Genomic DNA, 12,050 nt, shown 5'->3' with positions numbered 1-12,050 from the left:
AAAAACAACAACAACAACCCGGAGCATCTCCTTAACTGTAATCCTCTGCGTGCATTTAAAAGCGATTTCTATGCCCTGCCTCAAAGAGTCACTGTACAAATAAAAGACAAGCAGCAGCTAGAGAATAAGGCGCGCGGCGTTCAGAGAGCGAAAACCCTTCTCATTTTCCTTCTCAATATGTTGCTATCCGAGAAAAACCAAGTGAGACTGGGGAGTCAGAGAATGAAATAAATCAGAATATAAATCAGAAGCCACCAAAAACCCAGGAAACCTCTTCCGTCTCCCAGCTCAGGATTTTTTTTTCAGGCGCGAACGCATGCGCAGAGCAAGACGGCGGCGAGGGGGGGGGCAGAGCAAGGCGGTTGCTGTTACCCAGCATGCTCGGCGTACACCCCCCCTCCCCTTGGGTGGGTGAGTGAATCTGGCCGGTGGATGATGGAGCGGAGGCTGTAATGGCGGCCGGCGGCAATCGCGATAGAGGCAGCTCGGGTGTAGCTGGACTCTGACACCCGGGTGCTCGTCTACGCCGCTGGGACTTCCTCCCTGGGCCGGACACTCCCCCCTCCCCAAGAGCACCGCTGAGGACTTGACCGGACACACTCGGCGGGAAGAGGAAGAGGGGAGGACTCCTCACAGACAATGGACGAACATCCCGGCGCCGGAGGGGGGGTCATGGCGGGGGCTACCCCGCGACCTCAACAGCAGCCAATGCCGCCCATCGGAGGCAACGTTAATCCCCAGCTGCTCAACCAGGGCTGCGCGGGCTCTAACAGCGGCGGCGGCGGCGGGAATCTCCCGTCCCAGCAGCAGCCTCAAGGTCCAACGGCGGTTCAGGAAGCGGCGGGGCCCGGGAGCGGATCGGAGCTGTCCCGGCCCCAGCATTACACTATCCCGGGAATCCTGCACTACATCCAGCACGAGTGGGCCCGCTTCGAGATGGAGCGCGCTCACTGGGAGGTGGAAAGGGCCGAGCTTCAGGTAAGATGAAGCCGGGTTCCGGGCGGGCGAGAGGACACAATGAGAGACAGGGAGAGACGGACTGAGTTGAGCCCGGCCCGGCTTGAAGGCTGGCGGCGGGGACTTTGCTGATGGTGCGGGGGGAAAGGTGGGCGCGGAGGAGAAGGTACCTGCGCGTGTGGCGGGTTCGGCGAGGCGTGGCGGTGCGCGGCGGGCGTCACTCGGCACGTCCCCCTCGGTGCTCCTCGGGTTGGGCTGCTTTCCCCGGGGCAGCCATTTTGGTTTCTAGCATGGCGCCCGCCTGGCTCGGGCCTGTCAAGAGAGTTGGGAGAGGAGGGGGGCTCCCGTCTCCTCCTCGCCCGGCCGGTCCCAGATACGAACCTCCTCTGTCTCTGCCGGCGTGAGACCTTCGACTTGACAGTTATTCTCGCGCTGGGTCCGTCCCGGCCTTATTGCCGGAGCTGCAGTAATGTCGAAGCCGGCTGGACACCCCAGGGAGTTTCGCGGCCTTAGAAAAATCCAAGAGTCATTCATATATATAATACATACATACATACATACATACATACATACATACATACATACATACATACATACATAACAATATTATGTATACTGTAAATTCGAGTGTGACCCGGGTCGTTGTATGTGTGTACACACAACGATTCAGGTCACTTATATTTACAGTACTATCTTGTGAGAATGTAAATCACCCACACGCAAGGGAACCTTGTTCTTTTCTCAGAAACAGGAGGCGTGTCCCTCATTCTTAATTCAAAACACCCCAAAAAGAGATGGAGATGAAGTCATGGGTGACATTAAGGGATTATCTGTCTAATCCTCTGCACCCGTTATGGGTGACCTGTTTTTTATAAAATGTAGGCTGCTTACAGTATGTTATGTTGTAATTGTACCAAACATAATCATGCTTTTATCAATGAACCAAAATTGGGGACTATGTATACCTGTTTTTTTACTGCATTCTAATGAGATGACTGGGCATTTCAGTTAAGTGTGTGAATGTAAAGAGTTTATTAACATTAAAGGTATATTTCAAAATAAATATATGTAATTGACACTTTAGACTTGGTCAGCAATAACATATCCTCATAGTAAAGTTAGATACCTGTCACAATCAATAGTGATGATTGTAAGAAATAATGCTACAATGTACTGAGTTAAAAGCAGAGATGTGAGATGTATTAGTTAGTTCTGAAAAAAATGTTACAATGTAGATAGAAAATACAACTCTTTGAAATAATGTGTCTTGACTTGTTTAATGTTATACAGTCTTGCTTTCAATTTTGCATTTTAAGAGAAAAGGAGTAAATAATAGCTATTGGTCTTATAGAATTCTTATGAGGGCAAATGCTGAATTTTGCAAAATGAATGTTACTGAAAATCATAATCAAATAGTTTATACAACAGCACTTAGGGGGGTATGCTGCATAAATCTGAACAGTTCTTTTGGCAGATTTCTTTTATTTATTTACAAAAGCTTGCATGCATTTCAGTTCCAAGTTGCTTTGAGTAGCTTACATCAGGCAACAACATTAAAAACAAAATTATAACAATTTCAACAGCAAATATCCTTTAACTTCAGCAGGGGTATGTGTGTTAGGTCAATCATTGTCCTTGAACACTATTTTAGAAACCTGAAAAGGAAAGGGTGATCAAGATACCCAGAGAAAATTTATTCCATAGAAGAGGGACCATCACTGAAAAGGCTTCCTCACATGGCCTCGAAGGTGGTATTCCTTGAGGGAAGGAACTCTTAACAGGCCTTCTTTCTCCATTCTAATTAAACAGGCAGACTCACCCAGCTATTACTGGACAAACAAATTCAGCCTAGAGCAAAGGTAGCAGGGTTCTGAGACATGTAGGTTTATGTGACAAACAGCACCTGACTCACACCTGGAAGTATACTGGCAGCCATAATAGTAATGTAGTGTCACATGGACAAATCTGGGTATGTTGGATCACTATGTTGAAGCTTCCATATGGTCTTCAAGTGCAGGCCATGTAGAGTGAAGTTCAGAAATCCAGCCACAGGATGACAAGAGCATAAGTAGTCTTGGTCATTGCCTGCTCTCCATGAATGGGTTAAAATTATTGACACTCTACACCAGATGTAATTGCATGAAGACATTCCTGATCGGAAGTTCCATGTGCTGTGCAAGCAGAAGTTATGAGATCAGGAGGACCACCAGATCTGCTATTTAAGAAAGAACCCCATTTTTGTGGACTTTGGTGATCATGTATGTCTTAGATCAAAGAGAAACTTTTGTATTAAGCAATATAAGACTTTTATGCGATGTAAATTGGATCATATTCCACAATTGAAATAACTTGTTTCTTTTCTTTGTCAGCTATCAGGCCTAAACATTTAAAAACTAGAAATAGAATTTTCAGTTCTAGTGAGTTTGAGTTATAAATGGAGTACTAGATCAATCTCTTCCAAATACTATTTAATAATCCATGTCATTTAATGTTATTTTGCATGCAAGAGGGCTGAACAGTTCTGTGAATTTCAGGGATATAATATGGTGAAAACATGAATTGCCCCCAGCCCCAGATTTGTTGCTGATTAGTTGCAATTTTTGTCAACTGATACAGCTGAAGATCCAAAATATTAGTGCCATAGCTTGCTGGTGGTACTGGCCTCATAATCAGTAGTTTTTGCTAGGCCCTTGGGAAAACGTCTTTAACCTAGTAGAACACATTACTACTGGAATACACCTTGGCCAAACCACACTTTCACAAACAAATGTAATCAGAGGGTTAGGATTAAGTCCATTCTTACCATTAAATATTAAAAGACAAGCCTGCTTCTAGTCCAAACTTATTATAACAGCAAGATGTAGCGTTTGTCATGTTGCTTTCTTTAATTTGTTATAGCCTCCAGATTTGATTTTGATGTAAATGATAAGTTCTTACTTCGCTATATAATAAACTTTTATTTAACCAAATATTGGTTTGGTTGAATAGTTTTCACTTTAAGGATTTTTTTCGCCTCCAGATTCATTTTGCATATGTGAAGACTCTTGTATTATTTGTGGTTTACCAGACTAGTAACAGCACTATTACCTACAAGTCATTTCAACATTATGTCATTATTATAATAAGTACAGTCTTAAAGAATTGTCAACATTCATAAAGATTTTTCTTGCTTGGCAGAATTTGTTGTAGGATGGAATAAAATCTCTTATGGTACAGAATGCCTGCAGTAATATAAATTATGTTAGAAAAATATGAGGCTGCCTTACTGCTTTAAACTAATTTTAGTTCAATTACTTAAGGTCAGTCAGATATCAGAAGTGATATAATGTACTGTAATGGTAACAGATCTAATTCAAATTTAAAAACAGGTACTCCTTCAGTTTTGGTAATTCCTTCAATGATTGTTCAAAGTTATGACAGCATCCATGCGATTATTCAATCAACATTTTGGTGCTTGGCACCTGCCCACACTTAAAACTGTGGGTATGCTTCCCACTCCTCCCACCCTCTGTGTCTCATCTCTATCCTTTTGACTCTCCAGTCCACCATCCTAGCAATGTTTTTGCTGCTACTGTTGACCAGGTTGATCGCCCTGGCCCTTTGCAAGGCAACTGATGGCTACAGGAGGCCTTTTCCCCAAAATTGCATTTGGTGGTTTCCTCATGAAAAAAGGCATCGTATGGCCAACAGCTCCTCAAAAAGAGCCAGGGTAGGCATGCCTTGTCAGCAGAAAGATCAAGGATGTGGCCACAGTCAACTGAGGCAGAGTAGCATGGCTATGGAGTGAAGAGTAGCGAGAATAACTGGGTTTTACTCTGTGTAGATGGGATGGAGTGGTTGGGGCTCTGCATTGCTGGGTTTGCTGCGTCTTTGTACCACACTGCTGAGCTGAGATGGCTAGGGCTTCCTGGAATGGCGGGGGCTTTGTACTACTGGGCAGGGGTGACTGGGGCTTTGCACTGTTGTGCAGGAGTGGAATGGCTGCAGCTTTTCTTCACACTGCTGGGCTGGGGAAGCCATGGCCTTACATTGCTGGGCTGCGGCTTCATTCAGTGCTATTGGGCTGAGGTGGGGCAACTCTGGCACCATGCTGGATTGTGTCTCAGGGGCGTCTTGCAATCCCAGAGCTGTGGCATTCCAGGAAGCCTTTGAACTGCAAACAACTGCACAGTTCTGGAGTTGCTCCACAAGGCAGGGTGAAGGGCATCAAAAAGGGCAAAGGTGGTGGGAGAATAGATGGTTGGGGGGAGTTGAAGGGGAGACAGTGGAAAAACTGAAGTTTGACATGGGTCTTTGCCTAATGGCTGTTGGGATTTGGTTAACAATGGCAACTAGGAGTTCTATGATTGCCATCACTAAGTGATGCAGTCATGTTATGTCATGCTTTACAACTACATTACTTAGCAATGGAAATTCAAATCTTAGTTTCCATAGTAAATCAAGGAGTATCTGCAGATTAAGTCATCAGATAATAGGAATATAAATAATTTATGTGTTATCTGTGGTATATTGTGAAAAATAGAATTAGAGTTTCAAGCCAATTCTTCCCAGTAGCCATTGCTACTTGATATAACGTGAAGGTAAACAATCTGGTTCCTTCAGATGTTTTGAACTAAGAATTTGATAATGTCTTAGTTGAAGGAGAAAAGTCTTATCAATCCATTTCATTCAAAATTGAACGGTGAATATGCACAGCCACAAAACAGGAAGGAGCACCCAAACTCCCTATTTGGAAAGAGGAACTTTTCTCAAACTGATTAATTAACAAGGTGGAGACTTCCACTGCATAAGATTAGATCTAGCATATGTTCCACCTGGTTTCCTGATAGCAGGAAAAGCTCATGGTGATATTTCAGGAATGGAGTATTGAAGTTGTTGAACTTCTAACGTGAAAAGGACTGATTTGTTTTTTATTATTTTTGAGATAAACGTACAAATGTTACTGAAAAAGAAAATGTTACTGAAAAAGAATCCTAGTTGCTTTGAAAACAGTTTTTAAATACGTTCTATTTTTATGAGTTATGAAAACTAATTAAAAGATATAGATTCATACAACAGTATTAAAGGATGAACTTCAAAACAAATAAGCACACTTCTCTCTCCCCAAAAGGGAAGAAAATCCTTGGAAACTTTGCAGCTTAAAGATTGATGAACAATACATAAACAACCTGTTGCTGGAAATCAGTTGTAGATTTCTCTTTAGTATTTTTTTGATTACTTCCCATGTCCAAAAAGTTCCTAATTCCTAGTCAGTATACAGGTAGTCCTCGACTTGCAATACTTCATTTAGTGACCATTCGAGGTTACAATAACACTGAAAAAGTGACTTGATCATTTTTCATACTTATGACTGTTGCAGCAATCTCATGGTCATGTGATCAAAATTTTGGGCTCAATTGTCATTGCAAGTTGAGGAATACCTGTACTATAAATTTAGCCAAGAAATTATTTTGTGTGTGTATGTGCATGTATTCGGAATGTTTAATGACTAGTCTTGGGGTTCAGTTTAGTAGGATAAGGCCATACCTATTTCATATCCAATACTATTAAAAATATAAATACTATCTGCCAATTCATTGTAAATAACAATGCTTATTAAATATTCTTTGACCATTTTGTTGGTAATGAATTAACCTCATTTGACAATAACTGAAAGCTAATTTCATATTGTTTAATATAATCCACTATTGACTTACCAGAATGGGACATACAAGCTTTGTGTTTAATTTCGTTGGTTTTCCATAACAGAAGGGTTAGTGCTTAGATGCTACAGTATATGAAAACACTGAGTAAATTATATTATGACTGTTTATATTTACATCTGTTATATGTGGGCAATATTCATTATTTTTGGTTGTAGTAAATAACTTTTTAACCATGGCCTTTAACTGACTTTAACAGAAGGAAATAACAACAACAACAACAATAATAGGAAATTTGTTCCAATAAATAGGAGTATGAATCCATTTTTCTTTGAATAATGTTATTAGTCTGTTTACTGGGCTCATATTCTAAATCATGGTATGAGCTGCCTCCTCTCTTTTCCAGCTGCATGTACTCAGTCACTAGTTTGGGGAGGTTTCCATTTTATCATGAAGTTACTGGTTTATAAAGTTATTGTATGTTTTTATTTTGTCTCCTAGAGCAGGGATCCACAACTCCCCAGCCACAGCCGGTTCAAAACCGGGCCTCGGGAGAGATGGACAAGTGTGAGTGGAGCTTCTCATGCAAGCACAAGCACCCTCTGTGCAAGTGTCGTCTGCTCGCTCATGAAGCTCCTTTCGCATGAGTGGTGAGCTCACTCTCACAAATGGAGCTGTGTGCATGTCATGCTACTCACATGCCCTCCCTCCTGCCAGACCGGGTCACCAAGCTGGAAAGGTTCTGGAGGCACTTATGCAGTTGAGTAGTCTGAGAAATCAGAATGTGCTACATGATGTTTACACTGGGAATGTGCAGGTAGAGCTTTTCTCCCTCCAGAACATTTTGTTTTCCTTAGTTTAGTTCAAGTATTTAAGAAATGGTACTGGGATTGATTGATTGATTACGTGCCATCAAGTTATTGTCAGCTTTTACCAACCATACTAGGCAACTCATGACCCATTGAGTGATTATTCAATTGCTTCACTGTTTTTATATAGCTAAAATTCTAGAAATTTTTATATAGTTAAACAGATCAACAGAATGATGGACAGGTAAAAAAGCAGTGAGAGTGGGAATAATTTCCAACTTTTTGCTGCTTTCCCACTGACTTTGTGGGAAGCTTTCAGGGAGAATATCAGCAGAGAAGCTGGGAGGGAAGCTTGCAAGTTGCTTAAGTAAGTACCCTACTGGTACACCCTCCCCAGTCCCTCTGCAATAACTCACACAACCCTGCTCACCCTCCCTGACCTGTGCAACACTTTGCATAGCCCTTGTAGCTCCCACTCTAGCTGTATATCCCTTCCATGACCCACACCCTTCCCCATGCTATTCAGCCTGCGTTGCACTGTCACACACCCTCCATAATCCTTGCTGCACGTCTTGGGCACCCATCTACACCCTGATTGACGTTCATCATGCCTGTGTTGCACTCCCACTCAGTCCCTCCCTGACACACAGCATACTGCCCCATGATGCACCATTTCACTTAATTAAAGGTTACAAACAGATACAAAAGTTTTAGTTGTGTGTGTGTGTATATTCACTCACACACAAACACACACACACACACACATCGAGGGAGGGATAGATAAAATATTATTTCCCATGTACATGTATTTGCCCAGTTATACCATTTAGAAATAGTTTGTGATTCGTTTTTTTTGTGTTTTGGACCAATTCCACTATGACCATTTTTTCATTATTTGATCTGGGTTGGTGGAAAAAGAATATTGCAGAGATGAACCATTCCATTTTGCACATTTCATTTTCACAAGAATTGAAAACAATCAGTAAATTCTAGGACTGTAGACCAAGTTAAGAAATTTAATACCTCCTCAGAAGAAGGGAATGGCAAGTTCCCTATTGTTATCATTAAAACAACACACGTTGAGCTTGATCTAAAGAAGGAAGCAAAAACATTGCTAACTACTGATTTTAGGAATATAATTGAACTGAACAGAGCAGAATTAAAATGATATTGCTGGTAACTGATATTGTATAAGCATTTTGGTTATTAAATAATCCAGTATGAAGATTATGTCTGATACTGAAGTGTTAAATAATACTATAATTCTGTAGTAACTTGGGATTTAGTTCAGAGTAAATCTGTATAACTGTTGTTTTTGTCTTTAAAAATTAGATGGAAGGACTAATAAAATCCTTTAACAATACATTTTTGCAAAACTGCAGATATCTTTATTAAACCTTCAGGTTTAGCATACTAACGTGGATCTTAAAATTAGTTTCCATTAGATTTGAATGTCTGTTAAGTATAGCAGCAAGGTTAGATTTTATGCAGGTAAAATGCCATTTAATTCAGGGGTGCCCAATACCCAGGCCTGTTCGGAACCGAGCCACACAAGTGGCAGGCAAGTGCACAAGCAAACACAGCTCCACTTGTGTAAGTATGATAGCCCATTGCTTGCATGGAATTATCCTCCTCAGCGCTCCCCCACCCCCTTTGCCACCAGTCTGCAAAACCAGAAACATTGGGGACCGCTGATTTAAGTCATGTACAAAAATATTTTAGATTTTGTCAGTGGTATCTAAAATCTGATAAAACCCAAGTTTTGATCTAGGAGATTGTGCAGAGATATTTCCTTCATCATGAACCTATTAAATATTTCAAAAGTGTATTCTAGAGCAGGGGTGTCAAAATCACGGTCGGATACATCACATGCTGCCCAAGCCTGGTTTAGCGAAGGGTAGAAAAGTTGTGATGTGTCAGGAGATATTCTCAAGTCAAATTTTAGGCTTTATAGGAAGCCACAGGAGAAAATGGAATTGTCTTTTTCATTAGAGGAAAACATTTCTACAATAATCCAGCTGAAACAGTTGAAGACAGAAGTTCTTTCTTTCAGCCATTTTTATGTTGCTCATGGCCATCATTTAATTTTTAAGCAAAGTTGCTTGTCAAAAAGCTTCTCTACTAGTATCTTTAAATCCTCACTTTCTATATTAAAGATACAGTACATTTATTAAAATTGTTCAAAATTCAGGGGTTTTTTTATTTAGTAATTTCTATTCCATTATTTTAGTACCTTTATACCACCACAGGATTGTACATATACATTGTTCAGGATTTTCTTTCTGCATAATTATTTATGAGTAAGACTGGAGTTGTCTTATGTTACTTGAAAGGAATGGAAGAAGCTGTTGAAAGTTTAAAAAAATGGGCAAAGAGATGCAAAGATTACAGGCCTCACTTCTGAACACACTGGATATATATATATATATATATATATATATATATATATATATATATATATATATACACATACATACATACATACATACATACATACATACATACATACATACATACACACACATACACACACACCATATTTTTCGGAGTATAAGATGCACTGGAGTATAAAACACACCAAAGTTTTGAAGAGGCAAAAAAATATAAAAAAAAGATTTTTGCACTGCAAATATCCCCAAAATGGCTCGTTTTTCACAAAAATGGCCCCGTTTCTTTTTCCAAAAAAGGTTTAAATAGCCTTTAGGTGGCTTGCAGAGTGCTCCAGGGGGAGGGAGGGAAACAAGCAAAAACAGCCCATTTATTTTGTGAAAACGGGCCCATTTATTGTAAAAAAAAGGGGGGGGCATGGATAGCCTTTAGGAAGCTTATAGAGTTCTCCTGGGGGTTGGGGGGGGGCAAAATTAAGCAAAAACTGGTCCATTTTTTTGCTAATTTCTGCCTTCCCCAGCCCCCAGGAGCTCTCTTAAAAGCTTCCTAGAGGCTATGCACAGCCATTTTGGTGACTGGGTTTCAGGAGGCAAAAAACGATGTATTTAGTGTATAAGATGATCCAGATTTTTAGCTTCTTTTTTGAGGGAAAAAGGTGCATCTTGTACGCCGAAAAATACGGTATATATAGTATATTTAAAATTATCTGCTACTTGGGTTGGATATTTGCCTATGGATAACAATAATGAGGCTTCTACGCTATTCAGTTAACCTCTTCCCTTTGCCTCATATTTATTCAATTTTCCTTTTTCTCCCTTTTCTTCCCACTGTAACTATCTCCCCATCACATTTCCCCCCCGTTTTTGTTGATGGGGAAGGTGGGAGGAAAATTACAGAGTGTACAGTTTCTTTGTGAAATTGGTTTGCAAGCAAGATAAGGATCAATTATTTTTATGCAGAGTATATTCTGTAGGTAATTAATTTTAAATAATTATTACAATTCATCAAGCACTCAAATCCTGTATTATAATAATCAGATATAATTTAGTGGCAATAGCACAGGGTGGAGAGGGGAGTGGTATAATGGTAGACAAAAGAGAGGAGAAAAAGAAGGAAATGTTTTTTTAAAAAAATAGGTAAGAAACGGACTACCCAATCATATTTATATACCTGTATTTCTTTGTCTTGACCTACACCTTTTTTGGTGACGGGGCATAAGGGAATGTGGTTTCTAGCATACATTATACATTCATACAAACACACTTTTTGAAATAAACCTTTCCTACCTTTGTCTTGACTCCTGGTGATTGTCTAAAGAAGCCCTTGCTATTTTCTTCGTAACAGTTTTCAAAACTGGTTTGCCATTGCATTCTTCCTATGGCTGAGAGAGTGACTGTCTCCAAGTCATCCAGTTGGCTTTGTACCCAAGTCAGAATTAGTATTCATAATTTCCTGGTTTTTAGCTTGATGTTTTTAATTGTTACACAGAAGTAGTCTCATTTTTAAAATATGCATACATATATATATATATAAATGCAGGCTAAATTGGCAAAAGAAAGCTCAGGACCGTATTGGTTAGAAACATGCGGAAGACGCCTTCATTCTTCAGTGAATAGACAATGGCTAAAATGATGGTGATGATATATAAATGCATTGTGTGAATAAATTTATTGCAGAAGGGGCAATCTATATGATTGATTTTATCTTGTAATAAAGTGGGATTAATGGGTGGGAATACAAGAAGCAAAGCATGCATAGGATTTGGGTTGGATATATTATAAACTGTCTTTAGGCATAGATGCAGTATTAAAGCTTCAAGATGCACAAAAATTCAAAGTTTTTTTTTTACAGAGTTATGATAAAATTAAATCCAGAAAAAAGCTTCAATTATTAAAAATGTGAAGTAATAAAATAACTGCAGAGATAACAAAACCCACAATTTTCATACAATAACAAAATATAATGAAGTAAAATATACTATTAGTATATAATGTTTCATGGGTATTCATTAAGAAGTTCATAAACATCACAATTTTAATATGTACACATTCATGTATACATTATTATAGAGCTTTGACACAATATCTTATTGTGAATATTTCAAAATATTTAATAAATACCCAAGATTGTGCTGCAGCACCCTCTAGTGTTTATTAAACTCATGATCTATATCCCTAATTAGGGGAATAAGGGTAGTTGGAAAAAGGAAAATGTCTTTATTGATGTCCTTATTGAGTATGTTTATTTTAAATTG

The 12,050-nt window shown here is 39.6% G+C and overlaps 2 protein-coding genes across 7 annotated transcripts in view; one reads left to right on the top strand and one right to left on the bottom strand.

The window, feature by feature from the left end:
• AP4S1 (adaptor related protein complex 4 subunit sigma 1) overlaps positions 1–1,251 on the bottom strand; it is a 28,897-nt gene extending 27,646 nt beyond the window's left edge. The window contains exon 1 of one of the 3 annotated variants that reach the window (XM_032230379.1): positions 1,128–1,251. The gene's annotated coding sequence lies outside the window, so the exon portion shown is untranslated. Of the gene's footprint in view, positions 1–372; positions 461–1,127 lie in introns of those variants that run through there. The other 2 variants (XM_032230387.1, XM_032230398.1) reach the window with 2 other exon arrangements.
• The window catches only part of STRN3 (striatin 3), a 41,374-nt gene continuing 29,880 nt past the window's right edge, over positions 557–12,050 (top strand). For all 4 annotated transcript variants that reach the window (XM_032230352.1, XM_032230366.1, XM_032230359.1 and 1 more), the window contains exon 1: positions 557–978. In XM_032230352.1, the coding sequence (XP_032086243.1) occupies positions 640–978 (339 nt within the window). In that variant the 5' untranslated portion in view covers positions 557–639. The remainder of the gene's footprint in view (positions 979–12,050) is intronic.

The sequence above is a fragment of the Thamnophis elegans genome, chromosome 1 (assembly GCF_009769535.1).
Source record: "Thamnophis elegans isolate rThaEle1 chromosome 1, rThaEle1.pri, whole genome shotgun sequence".
NCBI classification, from domain to species: domain Eukaryota; kingdom Metazoa; phylum Chordata; class Lepidosauria; order Squamata; family Colubridae; genus Thamnophis; species Thamnophis elegans.
The sequence above is the reverse complement of the archived record's forward strand: the minus strand, read 5'-3'. Positions and strand labels throughout refer to the sequence as shown.